The sequence below is a fragment of the Terrapene carolina genome, unplaced genomic scaffold (assembly GCF_002925995.2).
Source record: "Terrapene carolina triunguis isolate 2854851 unplaced genomic scaffold, T_m_triunguis-2.0 Scaffold69, whole genome shotgun sequence".
NCBI classification, from domain to species: domain Eukaryota; kingdom Metazoa; phylum Chordata; order Testudines; family Emydidae; genus Terrapene; species Terrapene triunguis.
In genome coordinates this window covers 42,582,537-42,600,873 of record NW_020664420.1, presented here as the reverse complement: position 1 = coordinate 42,600,873, position 18,337 = coordinate 42,582,537, and the positions used below count along the sequence as shown (strand labels likewise).

Genomic DNA, 18,337 nt, shown 5'->3' with positions numbered 1-18,337 from the left:
TACCACAATCAAGAGTAATTATGAGTTGTCTTCCCCACATTCCCTGTACTTTCTCAGATTTCATTAAGATTTGAAATACTAAGATTTATTATTCCATCATTTAGAAGGTAGAAAAAAAAACTTTGGATATCCAAAGAAAAAACTCCTTAGTAATCAGCTTAAGTTGGTCAATAATAGGTCATAGGGCGAGATTTTTCCCAACTGTATTTTCACAGTAAAATCTTATATCTTGGCTTAATACTTAGTATTTGACAATCACCGAGTCATCTGTAACTATAAAAATATATAGTTAATTTAATTCAAAAGTTTCCTAATGAAAAGTTGATAGAGCCTAAAAAAGTAGCACTAAATATCAGGCAAAGGAAGGAAAAACTAAGTCAGAGTGGTTTTATTAGATTGAAAACCATTGTGTCATGGCATCATATTTTTCATTTGAGGACCCCTAAAAATTTTGAATGGAGATGCAGACCCCTTTGGAAATCTTAAGACAGTTTGCAGACCCCCAAGGGTCCATGGACCACAGGTTGAAAACCCCTGCTGTAACACAATACATGGGCAAAAACAATTTAATGCAAAGCATTTTTTCATAACTTACTTTCCCACATGCACGACAGTGGTGTCTTCTTTTTGTAAATGTGAACTTGACTTGGCAGTTCATGCAGTTGGGTGCCTCTGAATCGGGGACCCAGGGTGGCTGTTTTAGTCCCAGAACTAGAGGTGTTTTAACAGGTTCTATGCTTGGAGGCACACAACTTCCGCCTGCTTCCAAGGAGTTTTCTATATCAGACTGATTACATTTGGAGCTTATGTCAGTACTAGTTTTGGTTTCTGAGAGAGGGGCTTTTGGGGGTATGGAATTCACTTCCCGGAATTCAGTCGTAGGCATATTTGGCTTGCTGAGCTCTCTCTCAATTGCAGTTCTTTGAGGAAGATTAAGCAACTGTTTAGGTCTAGCACCTCCAATATGTACGTTCTGATGGCTAAGAGTAGGGACAGGTACTTCAATAGGAGTCTCAGTTATATGGTTAGAGGCTTCTTGTTGAATAGGATATGTACTTTTTTCTGGGGGAGACTCCAATTTATATTCAATATCAGCTATTCTACAAGTACTTTTAATACTGAAAATCTCTCCAATCTCCTCCAGTTTTGCTTTTGTTTGTGAATCATTGACCTTTTTGAAATCCAGGTTTGCTTGATTTGCATCAGACTCCAGCAGATCATCCATACCTTCTTCAAAGGGCTTTGAATTATTGGATTGAAGACACTGTCCAGATAAGAAGGCATCAAGCTCAGCATCACTAATCAGTGAATCACTTTTAATTAAGTCTTCCTCAATAGTTAAGTCAGCTAAAACTGGACAAGTAATACTTTGATCATGACTGTCAACTGGCTGAATACCATCACTGCACAGTTCAATTTTAGATTCTCCAACAGGGCCAGCAGCAGCAGCAACGTGGATTTGGGGAGAATCACCTTTATTAATTTTGTTGTCAGATTCCCGCTTCTTTCCGGCTATAGTTATAGCTTCTTCTACAAAGCATTGGTTGATTTGGTTTAGATATCCTTCCTGTTCAGAAGGTTCCATCTTTCCAGAGGATTCCATATTGGAGAATCCATGCTTAGATTTTCCTGCATGCATAGTCACAGTATCACTGATGACATCTGCTTTTTCATTGTGAGGTATATGGCCACTTTTGTCTTCTGTTACAACTAATGAACCACATATGGATACAGCAAGTGGAAGACATGACAATGAGGTTTGGATATCTTCATCGGTTACATGTGAAGTTGAAACACTGTGCAATATTTCATTGGTATTAAGTTCTGGACTGCACAAGTTGTCTTCTGCACTTTTCATCTTATCTAATACTACCCTATCCTCTATTTGAGAAGAAGAGTCTGGTAAAACACATTTTCCAGATAATTTTAAACTGCTTTTGTGTAGTTCAGAACTCTTTGGCAGATCAGAAGGCAAGGATTCCCCATTACCTTCATCTTTTGAATCTACATTTTCATTAACACTCTCTTCAGGTGACTCTTGACTTATCACACAGCACAGACTTGCATCTTTTAATGATTCACAAGGCAGCTTTTCAAGGGTTGTGTCATCTTTGGAACTGAGTGCATTTGGGGTCTGTGATGTTACAAAGGCAGATGTAGAGTAAAGGCCTGTAATTTGTTCCAGCTGATCAAATACCTGATTATCCTTTAAAGTTTCTGTCCTAATTTGACTATCACATGAATCTGAGAGCTTTGCTTTACCACGATTGTGTGTTTTAAAATCCAACTGGCTCAACTCTTTTGTTGCAACATGTCCTTCATCTTGTAGTGTTGTGTCCCCACCATTTTGTTGTTCTGTGCCTGAAACACCACCGAAAGCTACTGACAAACTACAAACTGTAGCTGGTACTAAAGATAAATCAAACCCAACCAAAGAGTTCTCATTGCATTGGAAGTCATCTGGCTGCAGCTTCTGAATATCTTCATGATTACTCGTTGAATGGATCAAATTACCTGTGTCACTGATGAGATCACATATAGGTATACTACACCTCCCCAGGCTCAAAGGCTGAATTTCATTTGAGGCACCTCCATCCACAGTAGACAGAAGATCGAGTCCAGTAACATTTTTCTCATTTTGTGCTGAGGAATTCAGTTCAAACTTTGCTGTATTTGTTGTAGCCTGACTGGCTAGAGAGAATTCTTCTGACATACTACAACTGCTAACATATTCTTGCACTTTTGGTACCAGGAATACAGGTTGTAAGTAATCCAATTCTGAAGAGACTGAATGCTGTATTGAATCACACTGGTTTGCAGCTGTTCTGTAGCAGTCAAGTTCATCTATTTAAAAACAAAAAGGGATCAAAAGCAAAGTTTATAAAACTGGTTCTTCACACGGCACTCACACCTCGCAAAAGCTTTCTTCAAGCAAAAAATACCACTTAAAAAGAACAGACCAAATTTTTTTCACTTCCTCTTGGTCTTAACCATTTAAGTTTGTTTTCCCCAAACAACAACAACAATAAAAAGTAGCACAAAGATCCATCTAACCTGTATTTTGCTCAAATTCATCAAGTACTTTGTCCAAGTCACAGACTGCTGCTTTAAAGTAACTGTCCATTCTAGTTATGGCTCTAGTGAAACTTTAGTCCTCTTGTACCTACAAAGAAGAATGTGCTGTTTTATTTATTCAAAGGATTGGGTGGCAAACTTGCACATTTTAGAATAGCCCCTTCCCTTCTTCCCATATACAGAATCCAAGATTATAAACACTGCATTGTAAAATCCTTTATGTTCAATATGTTCTCAAGAATCCTCACAAAGACAGAAAGAAACACAGGGATTTAAATGGCCTTGCCAAAACTGAATCATTTGAAGGCATTTGCTGTACTGTCACAATTTCATAGTTTCAAAGAGTTTAGGGTAGGAATGAACCACAAAGAACGGACACCACTTGATCATCTAGTCTGACCTCCTGTGTATCTCAGGCCATTAAATTTCACCCAGTAACCCATATATTGAACCCAAAAACTTCAGATCAAACCATTTCAGTCCTCAGGAAGCTAACCTGAGGTGCGCCACAGGCAGAAGACAGGAGAAACTTGAGGTGCCACCAATGCCCTAAGGAGAGGGATGGGGGTGGTGGACAGAATACAACTGGCCAATTGCGTATTGGGTAGGAAAATTCCTTCTTGATCCCTGAAAACAACCAGCTGAAACCCTGAAGCATGAGATTTGATTACAGTCAATGTCTTAGTGCAGGCTGCAAGTATTATGAGTATGCACAGGGCAATGCAGAGCTTCTTGTTCTCTCTATGGCACATTAAGGGAAGGAATGAACAGGGGGAGTCACAGACTGCAAAGCCTGACTCCTGACCACCTACAGAACACAGAATTTCTCCCAGAACTGGATTAAAGTATATTTTTTAGAAAAAGATTTCTAATCTAATTTTAATGATCCCAATCCACTACCTCCCCCGATACAGTGTTCCAATGCTTAATTACCCTCAGAGCCAGGAAGTTGCATCTTATTTCAAGGATGAAGTTGTCCAACTTCAACATTCAGCCACTGGATCTTGTTATGCCTTTGTTTGCAAGACTGAAAATCCCCTTACTATCAGATATCTTTTCCACGGGTATATACCTGTGCACAGTGATCATGTTACCTCTCAAACTGAATAAATTGAGCTCCTTCAGTTCTGTGTTGCAAGGCTTGTTTACCAGTCCTGGGATTATTTTTGTAGCCCTCCTAACTCTTTCCATATCATTTTCTGGAAGTGTGGACACCAGAACAGTACACAGTATTCTAGTAGCAGTCTTACCTATGTTGTGTACAGAAGCATGACCACTTCCTTATTTCTACTTGATATTCCCTTTTTATACATCCAGAGATCACATTGGCCCTTTTTTGCTGCAGCATTGCACTGAGTGCTCATGCTGAGAGTGATCTACAATCATCCCTAAGTCCTTCTATGAGTCACTGCTTTCCAAGACAGAGGTATAGCCAGCATTCTATGTTCCCAGATATATTACTTGCATTTACCTGTATTAAAAACACATTGTTATCATTTAACCAGACTATTCACGTCACTTTGTAACAGAAACCTGCCCTTTTTGTTGTTTAGTATTCTACTAATCTTAGTGTTATCTACCAACTTTATCAGCAAAGATTTTATAATTAAATGGAAGTTTGTATTAGAAGGAGGAGGAAAATGAAATGCAACTGCTATTTAGATGTATACACATTTGCAGAATGCACTGAAGTGTATGTGCACAGGCAAGAATCACCAACTCAATTATGTTTGAGCATAATAGCTAAGAAACTTTTTGAATACATAGTGTCTCCTTTGGGTTACTATACTCACAGCCATATATCACTCTCTCTAACTGACATGCAGTCTTTAGTGGGCTGTGTGACTTGTCAACTAAACCCTTTATTTGCCTATAAAACAGGCATAGCATAGACAGCAGTAGTGCAAGCGTCCCAAATTGTTTTAACCCCATTCCTCGTCTCCTTTCCTTGCCCATTCAGTCAATCATCTGCCTCTGCACCTAACACTGCAAAAAAAATGACAACCAGTTACAAAATAACCACCATATTTGATATGTGGTCTCCTGGCAAGTGAGAACTTGACTGAACCCACAAATTCATTTCCTATAGGCAATAAAGAGTCTTCAGGTGGCAACAACTTTCAGCTGTTACCCATTTGATGTCATTTAGACTAATGATTTGGGACACAAAGCTTATTTCTATTAATATCTTGAGAAATGTAGTCCAAGACAAAACTACTTTAAGTAAATATTATTATGTTCTGCCTGCTTTAGTTATTCTATGCATAAAGAAAGTTACAAGAATTGAGGGAAAAATGACGTTACCAATACTAGACAGATGGGCCTAGGTGGACACAGGGCCTTCTTCTATCCCCAAGTTAGTCTTCAATAGTGACCATTAACTTATTCCTTTGCATGATAAATTATTTAACTAGATCACTTTGCACAAATAAGATTTTTAGAAACATTACATAAAAAGAAAACTGTAGTGTAAACATTTATTTTAGAAGCTACCACTTCATGTTTAGAACTTGTATTAGAACTGAGACCCTGTACACTTGCTTTTAGTCTTGTCACAAACAATTTTTTCCTCTTATGAGAAGGGATATAAATGATCAGACCTACAGGCATAAGCTTACCACTAACTGATGGGGGTTAGGCACAAACTTCTCCCAAAGATAGGTTATTCTGTAGTTGTTCACTGTGGGCTTTCTTGTACCTTACTCTGAAACACCTCAAACGGGCCACTATGAAACAGGATACTGGACCAGAACTCTGGTCTGATCCAGTATGGTAATTCTTATGGTTCTATACTATTAAACCTTCAAAAATAAAATATTAATACTGCCTTAAAACACTACCTAAAAATTTACTTTTATATGCACACTAATAAAAATTACTGAAGAGCTTTATGAACAATGACTTTCAATATCAGAGTTTAGAGTGTCATTATATTATGCAGCACCGAAATCTGCAACCCACATACAAAAACCTTGTAATTCAGACATATGTCACCTATGAATTATGAGTAAAGTAATTATATTCAAGCTGCAGAAGGGGAAGCTGTTGGAGAAAGACAAGACAAATTATCTGAATTATCTTAATTTTCTTCTGGGGCTCTAGTCAATATATTAGCCACTCATGCTTCAGTCTCCAGGATTAGGTTCTGGAAAACTGTCAGTGGAATTACAGCCCTATAAACTAAGTTACCCACTTACTGTAACTGACTACTTGAACATCTTTTATTATATATGTTAAAAATACAGTAAGCAAAGTATCTAATTGCACAGCTCCTGATGTTCAACATTTTAAAAAAATTCTATGTTTAGAGTATTTTAAAAGGCAAGACAGGACTAGATAGCTTTAAGCAACTGTTTTATCTTTTATTAGAGCTTGAATTTGTGTTTCTGTGACAAAAAGATATTTAGGAAAAATAATTAAAATCTTATAACTGAACTGTTTACAGCTCAGCCCAATATTCACATAGAATAGAAAGGAAATAACAAATAAGAGGTTTTTCATTAATGGCTGCTCACCTCCTGAAGAAAGATTAATAGGATTTATACATTTTACTGATTAAAAAAAAATTAAGGGGTACTGAGGCAGAGTGAAGAGATTAAAGGATTTCTCAGACAAATGTTTGTCAATCTCACACTGAGCCTCATGAACCTCAATCCACATTTTTTTCTTAGAGCATAAACCTCTCTGGGACAGGGACTGTCCTCCTTTGTATTTGGACAGCACCAGGGATAACAAGGACCTGGCCCTTATTGATGCTCCTTGACACTACCAGATTAGAAACAAATATTTATCCGTAATTGGTTGTGGAAGACTGCTGCTGAACACAACATAACATACCCCTCCCTCAGGGGGCTGAATGCATTACAGCTTTGGATCACTCCTAGCCTCCACCAGAACGGGTTGAAAGAGGCAGAAAGCATCTGGGAGGACAAAAGGCTGCCTGAGTTTGGGAGGGGAGATTTGCGGTAGGTATGCATGTGGCTTTTTTTATTTTTTTTTTTTTTGGTTGGGGAAGCTTGTATAACAAGTCCCACTTGTACTGAAGTTGTGAAGAGCCTGCATGCGTAGGTGGATTCTGCCTGTGTTTGTGTACTTGCTTGATTATGAAAAGAACACTGTAGAGAGAAAGAATGAAGGAGCATGCAATAGAAAAGCATGTGTGGTTTGTGACTGGGGAAGAAGTGGATGAAAGTTTTTGGTGGGGCCGGGGGGAGACCCAAGATGAAACTGGGGATAGTAATAGAGAAATCGGGAACTGAGAATACAAGATAAGAAAGGAATAAAAGAGGGTGAGGTAAGAGACTAGAAACTTGGGGGGAAGGAAGACGAGCGCACAACATAGAAGATGACAGACAAGAAAAGGACATCAAGGGGAGAAAATAGACTGAAAAGAGAAAAATATCAGACAACAGAAGAAAGGAAAAATTAGAGTTAAAGGAAAAGAACATAGAATGGAGATAAAGTAAATTTTTACTTAACAGAAAGGGTGAGTGGCAAAGTGAGGCAATAACCAACCAAGTTTTATTTATTTATTTAAAGGGATGGCTCAAGTATGCTATAAGAACAGAAATTCACCAGGGCCAGCCCCAGCTGTTTAGGCTGCCCGTCTCCCAGTTTTATCTTTAGGTCAAACAAAATTCTCTCCTAGTTTCCCCACAACCTTTTTCAGTAGCTGCTTCTACAAGCGCCCCAGTTTTTGAAAAGTATGGTGGTCACTTTATAGATGACAGTCCTTCCTGTTGCAGAAAGTTGTGCTGGCAATTCAGTATTGGGTGCTCTTTCCTTTAAGCCAGTACTCAACTCCTAGCACGACACTGGGCAAGACGATGCAGGGGTAAGAGGCAGAGCTATATGGCTGGAGATGTTTTTAAGATGAGAAATAAGTCTGAGGCCCTCACTACCTCTGATCAATCCCATGACATCTTAAGAAGAGAGGGAGCATTAACTCCAGTGCCCAAATTCTAACTAAAATAACTACATTCTGACTATGTAAATTCTCCCTACCTTTTGAATCAGAGATTTCCCCCCCCTGTCCTCATTTCCCCTCCTAAAAAATATATGTAGTGCTGTCAGCATCAAATAGATGGCACATTTCATCCCAGAGGTGACTAAATGATCATATACTACTGCTATGTCAATTTGTGGCATTTCCTAGTGATGTATTTAGTGGCAGCAATATTTCATGACAAAATAATTTTACTTTTATAGCACCCATAACAATTGCCTGACTGTTTGTGGTAAGCAACCACAAGACGCTGTGTATGAATTATTTGTATTTTTATTCTCCTAAAAAAAATCTTCACAAGTTTTTTTTAGTTCATAGTGAACAGGGCACCTAGGCACAAGAGGACTTTTTGTTTAGGACAAGGATGGTAAAGGCTCCTCCTGACTGTTCAAAGGAGACAAAAAGTATTTTGAAAAAAATGAAACCTGATTCTCAAGAGCAAGATCCTTACATTTTATTTACCAAAATGAATGAATGGTATGGGAGCACGTGAACACAGATGGATAGACAGGGTGTTCAATTTCAGGGTAAAAAGAAAGTCTGATGTTTTAGGTTCTTTATGAATGCTTACGGTTTCATGTTAGCATACACTTAGAATCTGGATTCCAATACTGACTTCCAACCATTATTTTACATTTGTGTATTCAGGAATTAGAGGATAAAGATGCCCTATAGGGTTATTTTTTCAGTAACATTTTATTTTTATTAAGGTACCATATTTATGCCTGTAAATTATTTCAATAACTAGAGATGTTTCTTTTTAAAAAAAATTGTATACTATTTGAAGGTTATGAAAAATCTCTTTTCTTCTGGTCCTTCAAGAGTCTATATTCAAACGTCTGAGAGAACATATAGCACCATTCTGCTCTATGACATTTGATATCCGTTCAAAAGGTAGTGCTTTCACAGTAGATTGCTTGAAGACTAGCATGATGCCACTTTTCAAAGCAAAAAGTTTCATACAATAGGGATTGCACATTGGACTGTAGGAGTTCAAGCAACACTCAGGGTATGTCTGTAGTGCAATAAAAAACCCACAGCACCAGGGCTTGGGCTTTGGGACTATACAATTGTAATATAACCATTCAGGCTTGCACTGAAGCCCAAGCTCTAAGACCCTCCCCTCTTGCAGAGATTCAGAGCCTGGCTCCAGCTCAAGCCTGAACATCTACACAGCAACTTTATAGCCCCACAGGCTCTCCCCCCTCCCCCCTTGCAAGCCTGAGTCAGTTGACTCAAGCCAGTCGCAGGTCTTTTATAGCAGTGTATACACACTCTCAGTTATCTGTCACTGAGCATGTGCCACCACCTCAAGAGAGAAACTCGGGGGAGGGGGGTTAAATATTTATGAACTGGAAGGTTGGCAGTTGTAGCCTACAGATGGCAGTCTCTTACAAATTTTAAGGAGGACAATGTGGGTGAGGTACTATCTTTTATTGGACCAACTTCTCTTGATAAAAAGAGAGAAGCTTTCGAGCTACACAGAGCTCTTCTTCAGGTCTGGGTAAGGTACTCAGTTGTCACAGATAAATACAAGGTTGAACAGGTAGTTTAGCATAAGTAGTTAACACATATTGTAAGGCAGGGGTAGGCAACCTGCGGCACGCATGCCAAAGGTGGCACGCGAGCTGATTTTCAGTGGCAGTCACACTGCCCGGGTCCTGGCCACCAGTCCGGAGGGCTCTGCATTTTAATTTAATATTAAATGAAGGTTCTTAAACATTTTAAAAACCTTATTTACTTTACATACAACAATAGTTTAGTTATATATTATAGACTTATAGAAAGATCTTCTAAAAACGTTGAAATGTATTACTGGCACTCAAACTTTAAATTAAAGTGAATAAATGAAGACTTGGCACACCACTTCTGAAAGGTTGCCAACCCCTGTTCTAAGGGACCATTCAAGGTGAAGTAGCCCATTAATACCACTGCAGTCAAAGGACAAAAAGGAGGGTTAGTGGGTTACAGATTGTTGGAATTAGTGTCTCGCAAAATTATAAATTTAAGCTCCCAGGCTCATCTTTTCAAAGTATTGTGCAGTTTTCCTTTAAGGATGAGGACTGAGAGATCAGATAGCGTCATCAATCGCTCTGTGAAAAGTGTTTACCCACAGATGATCTGGTGTTTTGTTTTGTTTTTAATCATTTCCTGTGAGAGTTCTTTGGAGAGCATACTGATCATCTGGTTTCATCCACACAGTCGTTACTGGGGCATTTAGTGCATTGGATGGATGAGGTATACCACATGTTGGCACGAATCTTAAAAGATGTGTCATGCAAGGTGCTGATCATTGTAGCAGTGGAGATATCAATGCAAGTTTTGCATCTGTCAGTTCTGGCACAATCAGATTTGTAACCCACTAACCCCCTTTTTAGTCATGTGACTACAGGAGTGTTAACAGGCCACTTCACTTTGAATGGTCCATTATGTTTCTGTATTGTAGTTTACATGAATTATTACTCAAAGTTCTGTATTAATATGCCTAGTAAGAAGTCCAAAAACATTTCCTGGATCTTTTTTGTTATCTGCATTGTTACAGACATATTTGCTTACAGGTATTTTTAAATAAATTACCAAAATAATTGAAACTGGCATGATTATATTGTGTTTAGACAAATAAAATATGCAGAATTTTTAAATACTGTGCGCAGAATTTTTTTAAATTTTTTGGTGCAGAATTCCCCCAGGAGTAAAAGATGTTTTACACAGTTAAAGACTGTATGGCCTACGTCTAGCCTACTGACTCACAAGGACTTTCCAGTTACTTATCCTTGGGTGCCAGTCAACTCCTGCAGAAGAATAAGTAGGAACCCCTTTAGGAAAAAAAAAAAAAAAAAAAAAAGCTGATCATGAATGTTCCAAGGAAATATTTACCAAAAAGGTATTTCTTCCAGTTATCAATCCATTCATTTTGTAGGTTGAGCACTGTTATAATTGGGCCTACAAATTTACCCTAACACTGAGCGTAGCTGTAAGCAGTGAGCAAAAGTTTATAAAATGTCAACAACAAAACGCTGAATGAATCCAAGAAAAAAAGGCCTACTGATACAACTCAAGAACTTATGCTAAGATCATGTGTGGTAAAAAAAAGCAGCTTGGGATCAGAAATCAGTGAATCAAAATGGGTGTGTCAGAAATTAAATCTAACTGGTGGACAAAATAATGAGAAGATGAGCTATTCCACACATCACTCCCCTTTTGGAATCCTTAGAGAAAGACTCTGGGGAGAAAGAACAGGAGTACTTGTGGCACCTGTTCTTTTTGCAGATACAGACTAACACGGCTGCTACTCAAACTCTGGGGAGAAAAACTGGCTACTGAAGTGAGCTTCACGATCAGGCTGCCATCCCCATCATCTCTGGGGCCTTTGTTATCCTACTGAGAGATGTCTTCACCAGATCAGGCCAGAGAGGGATCCAGATGACATCCCTATCTCTGCTGGCTCTGGCTGAACCCCAATCATCACCTGGGATGTGAGACATTGTCAAACTCCCCACCCCTTTGTGTTTTCTTCTCCTTCCCAATTTACTAACCTTCTCCTTTTTCCTTCTGTTTACAAAGAGTCTGTATTAGCTGGCCAAGATTGTATATTTTGCAACACTGCTGTGACCAGAAAGAGGCAACTAAAAGCACTGCCCTAAACTCATACCAGCATTGCCTGTTTTTTTTTCCAGTAGTGATGTTGCAAGTGAGAGTCAACGCCAGAGATAGAAGCTGTATTTTCTACTTCTGCTGGTCTTTCCTGTCCTCTTGTGTGTGTGTTTGTTGTGTTTTGTCTTAAAGGAAATGAGATCAAACTTAACAGCAACAACAACAGCTCCAGTTATTTCAACTAACTTATCTTTTCCTCAAAGAGACAGTTTTTACCATATATACTCCCATCTAAAACAGTGGTTCTCAAAGCCGGTCCGCCACTTGTTCAGGGAAAGCCCCTGGCGGGCCGGGCTGGTTTGTTTACCTGCCGGTCTGCAGGTTTGGCCGATCACGGCTCCAGGCCAATGGGGGCTGCAGAAAGCGGTGGCCAGCACATCCCTCGGCCCGCGCCACTTCCCGCAGCTCCCATTGGCCTGAAGCGGCGAACCGCGGCCAGTGGGAGCTGCAATCGGCCGAACCTGCGGACGCGGCAGGTAAACAAACCGGCCCAGCCCGCCAGGGGCTTTCCCTGAACAAGCGGCAGACTGGCTTTGAGAACCACTGATCTAAAAGACAGTCAAACTAGGGAATTTTTCCTTCTAAAAACTCTCTTCAGTTAAAGGGAAAGGTAAGAAGGGTTGTTGTTAAAAGCAAGCCTTCATACCTTACATTTCAAATCCTTTAACTGCTTTTCCTTCTTTTCTGTATCTTTAATAAATGGTTACAAGGATTTTTAATGGTGTTTGCACCATGGTACTAAGCAGGCTGAGGTCTCTCTATACCAAACCCTGAACCTTGTTTAAAACTGTTTAATGTTGGGCAGTGATTGGTTTATGCCAACATCTTTCATTCCTTGGGCCTATTTATTCTATCTAAATTAATGTAACAGCACCTATATGGTACATATGGGAGGATAAGGGTGTTTGCTAATGTAAATAACTAAAAGTGCATTCCACTTTTCTACGTAAACATTTGGTCTACTTGGAAACAAACCCACCATAAAACCTTAAACTCACATTCTCATTGTTTTAAACTTACACCAACATTTTAGGACTAGCTTCCTTTTCCAAGCCATTTTTTCGTTCTTTTGTGCCTTAATTTATGGAGTACTTGCATTGAACATCCGCTATACACTTAAATAGTAGTAGAAAATAATAATCATACAAAAACTTAATCGCAATATCAGCAAGTACATTTGATATATAGTGTAATTACATGTACTAGTAATACACCTATATAGCGTAAGCCAGTACATGTAGAATAGCATGTATAAAACTACAGAATTAAAATAAGTTACATCTTTAAGAAAGGCCTCTGGAAAAAGTATGACCTTTAATGACATCTTAGAATATACTAAATATGCTGGTCAAATACCCTTTTTTCCCCAACCAAAATGAATACCAAAAAAGCTTGTTAAGCAAAAAACTTAAGTGGATAGAAAACAAGAGGAACAGCGTGAATCTGATCAGTCACATCACATGCCAAAGCCATGTCTCTAGAAACTTCTGCTACAGCACTTCACATTCCACAAACAGAAAGATTATATAAAGAAATATTAGCAGGCGTTTTACCCAGTTCAAGCTGAAATGTGAGGAACTCATACTCTGTACACAGGGTTGCATTCATCTGAAGTATATAGTATATGAGAACACTTGAAAAACAGCTTTAAACAGCAACTTTAAATTCTAATTACTGATTTTATATTTTATAGAAGACACGCACATAGATAACATTTCAGTTTTCAGAAGGTAGCCTCTCTTATGGGCTTCCTAGTCCAGCCCTTTGTTTAAAAAAAAAAAAAAAAAAGAAATGTTTGCGGGGGCAAAGACCCACCTTCATTTTGAGTTTTGTAAACGTATAGACTAGTCATAGGTCAAAATTACAAAAATATCTATCCACTTGAACTAGAGACCAAAATAATATTTTAGTGTTTAATAGTAGCTAATGTTTATGAAGACCGGGGGGGGGGGGGGGGGGGGGGAAATTGCACTATGGTCCTAATCCAGAGACAGATCTTTGCAGACTCCACTGGCTTGTGAAAATATGAAACCCTACTGAAACAACGGCCTACCCTACTGATCCAACTGCAGGATCAAGAACTACATTATTTAAAAGAGTATGCTAACTCAGTTGTAAGCCAGGTTTAAACAGATGCAAGAGTGTCCATATACAAACACTATGTCTTCACTGCAAAAAGTGTGGTTTTAACATCAAGATAGCTATCTGGATATAAAAATCCTAGAGGAGACAAGGCATGGAGAGAAGAGGTAATTGTGCTCTGTCTCAACAATAATTTTACAATAAGATAGTTCTCTAAATCTGTGCAACATCATATCGTTAAACCAGTCCAACTCTGTGTTTAGACCAGATCCTTTTTAACCTTTCTTCACTAATTTTTATGGTGCAATAAAAATAAGATGCCAAGAATGGTATCAGGGTTGGGCTATTTTTCTCCTACCCCAAAGAGTCCCTACAAGTCCCTAATGATCACCTGTTCTCCAGTATTCCCACACTTCAGTAGGACTTGCAGGACTTCAAGCATGGAGGTGCACAAAGTTCTGTTTGTCACCTACCTTTGGAGTTCATCAATACTGCTATTTATCTCACAAGAGGTGGTCTAATTCACTACTGTCTGTTTACTACTACAAAATCTTCAGAATGTGTTATTAACCACTGGCTACAGCACTCCTTGTTGAGCAGTACAAGATATTACCTATACCAACAGGTTTGGTGCTTACTTCCTCTGCAAAGTTAATAGTTGGGTCAGGAAGTTAAGAAAAAGAGGTACACGTTGTGGAAGAGTTTTCAAACATACAGAAAGCAAGACATATGAACACTATTAACTGTAGGAATATGGCCTTGCTTGGAAGTAATGTTGCTTCATACTTAAACTAGAGTGTACAAATTCCACTGACAAAGATTTAACTCAAATTATACAAAATATTATAGTTCCTGAGATAAAATAACCTGACATCTTTGGCCTCTTAGTACTTATTATATGGTAAGAGAAATGACCCCAGGAATATAATGCCTGAGGCCTGGTCTACACCTAAAACTTAAGTTAACCTAGCTATGTCACTCAGAGGTGTGAAATATTCACACTCCTAAGGCCAGGTCTACACTACCGCGCTAGTTCGGCGGCTGGGGATCGAACTTCCTGGTTCGATTTATCGCGTCTGGTCTGGACGCGATAAATCGAACCAGGAAGTGCTCGCCGTCGACTGCGGTACTCCAGCTCAACGAGAGGAGTACCGCGGAGTCAACGGGGAGCCTGCCTGCCGCATGTGGACCGCGTCTGAACCGCGGTAAGTTCGAAGTAAGGTATGTCGAATTCAGCTACGTTATTCACGTAGCTGAATTTGCGTACCTTACTTCGACTTGGGGGGTAAGTGTAGACCAAGCCTAAATGATGCAGTTAAGCTGACCTAATTTCCAGTGCAAATACCACTAAATTGATGGAAGAATTTCCATCAACCTAACTATCACCGCTCAAGTGGGTGGATTTACTACAGTGACAGAAAAACCCATTCCATCCCTGCAGTGACTGTCTATCCTACAGCAGCGCAGCTGCAGCCTGGCCACTTTTCTATTCTCACCCACCCCAACACCAAATAATTTGTGAAACAGTCTTTTGAATATACAGTACGGAAAATAGTATGACGTGAGCAACGCAGTGGAAAGAAGTCAACCATCCAAGGCAGATCACTTGTTTTTGTTATCATTGTTCCAGGACCCCAGCAGAACAGCTGGGCCATCAACAGCCAGTTCAATAATTGAAGAATGCATTTTCCTGACAAAACAATAATTAAGTCTCTTACTGACTGTGTCTATTGCTCCAATATTCCTATCTGCATCAGCTTTCATTACTCAGCTTTAGAAAACAAGTCATAGAGGTACCATTATTTCAACAATTCTGAAAGATGACCAACAACTTTTCCTCAAACAATCTAACAGCTAAGTGTTTCTCCTGCTGTTGCTGATTCCTGTCTTTTGTGATAAAATAGGACTACCGACTATCATGTATAACAATTTTCTATTAGAAAACTTCTAAATGATCCAACCCTAGAAGCTAATACCTAGGCAATTTTAGACGCTGTTGGGAACCTTTAACTGCAATATTCATTCTTCTAAAATAATACACTATTAAGAATCAGCTTCAGGAATTAAGATATGTGTATGTTAAGTAAGGCTGTGTGTCTGCCACGAAAGTCACGGATTCCATGACTTTCCGTAACCTCTGACTTTTGCAACGGCCAGTGCAGCTGGCTCAGGGGCTGCCCGAACACTCAGCAGCAGCAGCAATTCGGGTATAGGAGGGGGTTCAGGGCTGAGGTGTGGGGCAGCACTTACCTGGGGGAGGGAGTGGCCAGCATGTCCCTACAGCTCCTGACCTAGGCAGAGGGATCAGGGTGCCCTGCGCCCGCTATCCCTGCTTGCAGGCACCACCCTCGCAGCTCCCATTGGCTGCGTGCGATTCCTGGCCAATGGGAGATGCGGAGCCAGACCTTGTGGTGAGGGCAGCGCCCGGAGCCTCCCTGGCCTTCCCTCCCCTTAAGAGTTGCAGGGACACGCAAAGCCAGGTAGGGAGCCTGCCAGCCCTCCCCCCTCAGTGCCAGCAGGAATCTCCAGCCATGCACCGCTGCCCCTCCCCCAAGGGGTCCCAGGCCGCACACCTAGCACATACGGCGCCCCCAGACTGCCCCCCCAGAGCACCTGCGGCCCCCCGCCCAAGTTTTAGTTAGGGGTATATAGTACAAGTCATGGACAGGTCACGGGCTGTGAATTTTTGTCCTAGACTTTTACTAAAAATACCCATGACTAAAACATAGCATGATTTTTATAGACTAAAAAAAATACCTGTGCCACTCAAGTGCTCCACAAGCTAAGGCTGCTTTACATATACATTGTTAATTAAATCATTCAGTTGTTGGTCAATTGTACTCACTGGTCCAGGGGTCGGCAACCTTTCAGAAGTGGCGAGTCTTCATTTATTCACTCTAATTTAAGGTTTTGCGTGCCGGTAATACACTTTAACGTTTTTAGAAAGCGTCTTTCTATAAGTCTATAATATATAACACTAAACTATTGTTGTATGTAAAGTAAATAAGGTTTTTAAAATGTTTAAGAAGCTTCATTTAAAATTAAATTAAAATGCAGAGTCCTCCGGACCGGTGGCCAGGACCCGGGCAGTGTGAGTGACACTGAAAATCAGCTATCATTCCACCTTCGGCATGCGTGCCATAGATTGCCTACCTCTGCACTAGTCTATTTTGAGCAAATCAATCAAAATAAAGCAAAACATCAGTTTATACTTCTCCAATAAAGCAACTGAAAACAATGTTCTGCTTTCTATGGTATGGCAGTTGGCACAATTCAATAACCTGACTTCTTGAGAGTAATCACCTATTACACAGTGCCTGTGGAGTGCAAATTGCTTCAATCCAAGTTAAAGATGTCTAAAAAAAATAGCTGGTCTCCACAATACCAATTTGCAAACAAAGTACCAGTTGCCAATATTTAAGGGTGGTGTTAAGTTTGTCAACACATTTTATTCCACCCCACCCACAGATTTTCAAAGGATGTAATAATTTACATCATATCTGCCTAGATTAGATAGTAAATTCCTTATGGCAGAAAGTTTCTTTCTACATTTCTAAAATTTCTCTTTCCAATTCATAAAATATCTTGCACATCTAGCAAGCTATACAGATAATGATTTCCATGACTACTCATAAGTCTTTGATACTAAACTATAAGAAATACGGTGGCAGAGACTAGAAGAAACTATTCATGCTCTGCAAAAGGCTTTCAGGTTGAAATGGGAACAGCCAAAAGAAGTTAAATATGTTCAGAGATCAGTCACTTTACACCCTCACTGGACAGAAAGTTAGTTTCTAAATACAGTATGAAAGAGAAGCCAGCTGAGACTCAGAGGGGACAGAAAGAAGAAAGAGCAGGAAACATTATACTGTGATCCTGCAGCAGTCAGGGGTCTCCCTGTACTGGGAACATTCAAGGGCCTCCACAAAGGAGGAAGGAAGAGCTGTGGGGCAGGGTGGGAGGGCTTGGGAATGGAAAGCGGCTGTTTAACACACACCAGAGAGGGGCAATGAATCTCAGGGGCGCCCACCAACTGGGACAGCTTTCCAGGGCCTTTTGAAAGTCCAACAACAGAAGCACAGTGGTTTGCGAAGAGCCTCGCCCCCAAATCCTCCACCACCAGATTCCAGGGACCCCTCATCACGGGAGAGGGGGGAAATAAGCCACCCTCCCCCATACCCCGATCACGCCAGGAACTAACCCTGCCCCCCCAATACCCTCCTCATCCCGGGCGGAAGGGGGGGCCGAACTCCCGTCTCCTCACTCTGCTGGGGGGGTACTGACCCCGCCGCCCCGAAGAGGCTGCCCGGCCCCACGGACGCGGCGCGACTCCGTGATGGGCTTCTTCGCCGTGCCTCAGGGCAAGGGACCGGATCCCGCCTCCTGTGTCCCCCTAGGAGCCTAAACCGCGCCCCCTCCGGGGGCGCCTCGCTCACCTCATAGGCGCCCCTCCCCCGCTGGCTCCGGGACGGCGGCCCCGCACAGAGCAACACCCACCACCGCTTCGCTGCTTGTTTGCGT

At 40.5% G+C, this 18,337-nt stretch overlaps 1 protein-coding gene across 2 annotated transcripts in view; it reads right to left on the bottom strand.

The window, feature by feature from the left end:
• ZFYVE16 (zinc finger FYVE-type containing 16) overlaps positions 1-18,337 on the bottom strand; it is a 50,326-nt gene extending 31,989 nt beyond the window's left edge. The window contains exons 1-3 of one of the 2 annotated variants that reach the window (XM_024217995.1): positions 18,253-18,337; positions 3,055-3,163; positions 596-2,844 (exon numbers count right to left, since the gene is read on the bottom strand). In XM_024217995.1, the coding sequence (XP_024073763.1) occupies positions 596-2,844; positions 3,055-3,124 (2,319 nt within the window). In that variant the 5' untranslated portion in view covers positions 3,125-3,163; positions 18,253-18,337. Of the gene's footprint in view, positions 1-595; positions 2,845-3,054; positions 3,164-18,100; positions 18,153-18,252 lie in introns of those variants that run through there. The other variant, XM_024218075.1, reaches the window with a different exon arrangement.